Here is a 969-nt window from a genome sequence, read left to right as displayed (position 1 = left end):
GAACTGTGCTCCATAGGGTTTCCAATGGCTGTGACTTTTCAGAAGCAGACTGCCAGGCCTTTCTTCCAAGGTGCCGCTGGGTGTTTTCAAACCTTCAACCTTTTGGTTAGCAGCTGAGTGTTTATTATGTGGCTACTAGAAAGTTTAAAATTATGTATGTGTCCCATGTTACATTTCTTTTGGACAGCTAGAGGGTCACCTGATCCCCAAATTTCCATCTGAGCAATTCATTGCTCCTCCAGCACAGGGGCTTCCTGGCTCCCCGTAGGAATGAGGCTGTGAGAAACATCTCTACCCCTTATTGAGTGTGCTGCGTGCCAGCCACTGTATGTGTGTTAACTCATTTAAATCCCTGGCAGCCCTGTAGGGTAGGAACTATGTTTATTCCCATTTTATAGGAGAAAACATTGAGGCCAGAGAAGTAGGGTCACCCACCCAGGGCAGCACAGCAGCATTTTGGGGTTGGAGCTCAGGCAGCCTGGCTCCAGAGATGCAGGGTCACCCCCCTCCATGTAATATTGCAAGGGTGGAGGTGTCTCACCTTGGACGATAGTGTGATTGAGGGGGGCCGGGCAGGCAGGGGGGATGTCCACCGTGGTGTGGTCGGGTTTTCTGGCAGTCTTAGCTGAGTTGGTCTGGGTGCTGCTGGGGTTGGTGACGATAAGGCTGTTCTCAGGGGTTTTAGGGGGGCCAGGGTTGGACGGGTTCCCCGGGTTGTTGGGTGTCCGGCGGCTGGCGGCGTTCTGGAGGTTGGTAGCCGTGGAGGGTGGGGCTGGCATGGGCCCAGGGTCGGCGCTGTTACCCATCTTGGCTGGGCTCTGGGGCAGGCCAGAGTGGCCAAGGCTGTCGTGGGGACTGGCCGACTCCGCGGTGGCCAGCTTGTTGTTCTTCATGTTGTCGATATCCTCGGCCAGTGGTGGGTCTTGGCGGCCCAGGTCCTGCTGGATCGGCCGGGTGGTCGACAGGTTG

The 969-nt window shown here is 56.0% G+C and overlaps 1 protein-coding gene across 1 annotated transcript in view; it reads right to left on the bottom strand.

The window, feature by feature from the left end:
- CACNA1A (calcium voltage-gated channel subunit alpha1 A) overlaps window positions 1–969 on the bottom strand; it is a 252427-nt gene that overhangs the window by 73727 nt on the left and 177731 nt on the right. Inside the window, exon 20 of the mRNA XM_023724768.1 lies at window positions 436–941. Coding sequence (XP_023580536.1) covers window positions 436–941 — 506 coding nt within the window. The remainder of the gene's footprint in view (window positions 1–435; window positions 942–969) is intronic.

Source organism: Trichechus manatus, unplaced genomic scaffold, assembly GCF_000243295.1.
Source record: "Trichechus manatus latirostris isolate Lorelei unplaced genomic scaffold, TriManLat1.0 scaffold00258, whole genome shotgun sequence".
Classification (NCBI taxonomy): Eukaryota; Metazoa; Chordata; class Mammalia; order Sirenia; family Trichechidae; genus Trichechus; species Trichechus manatus.
Note: the sequence above shows the minus strand (reverse complement) of the source record. Positions and strands in the feature narration are given on the sequence as shown.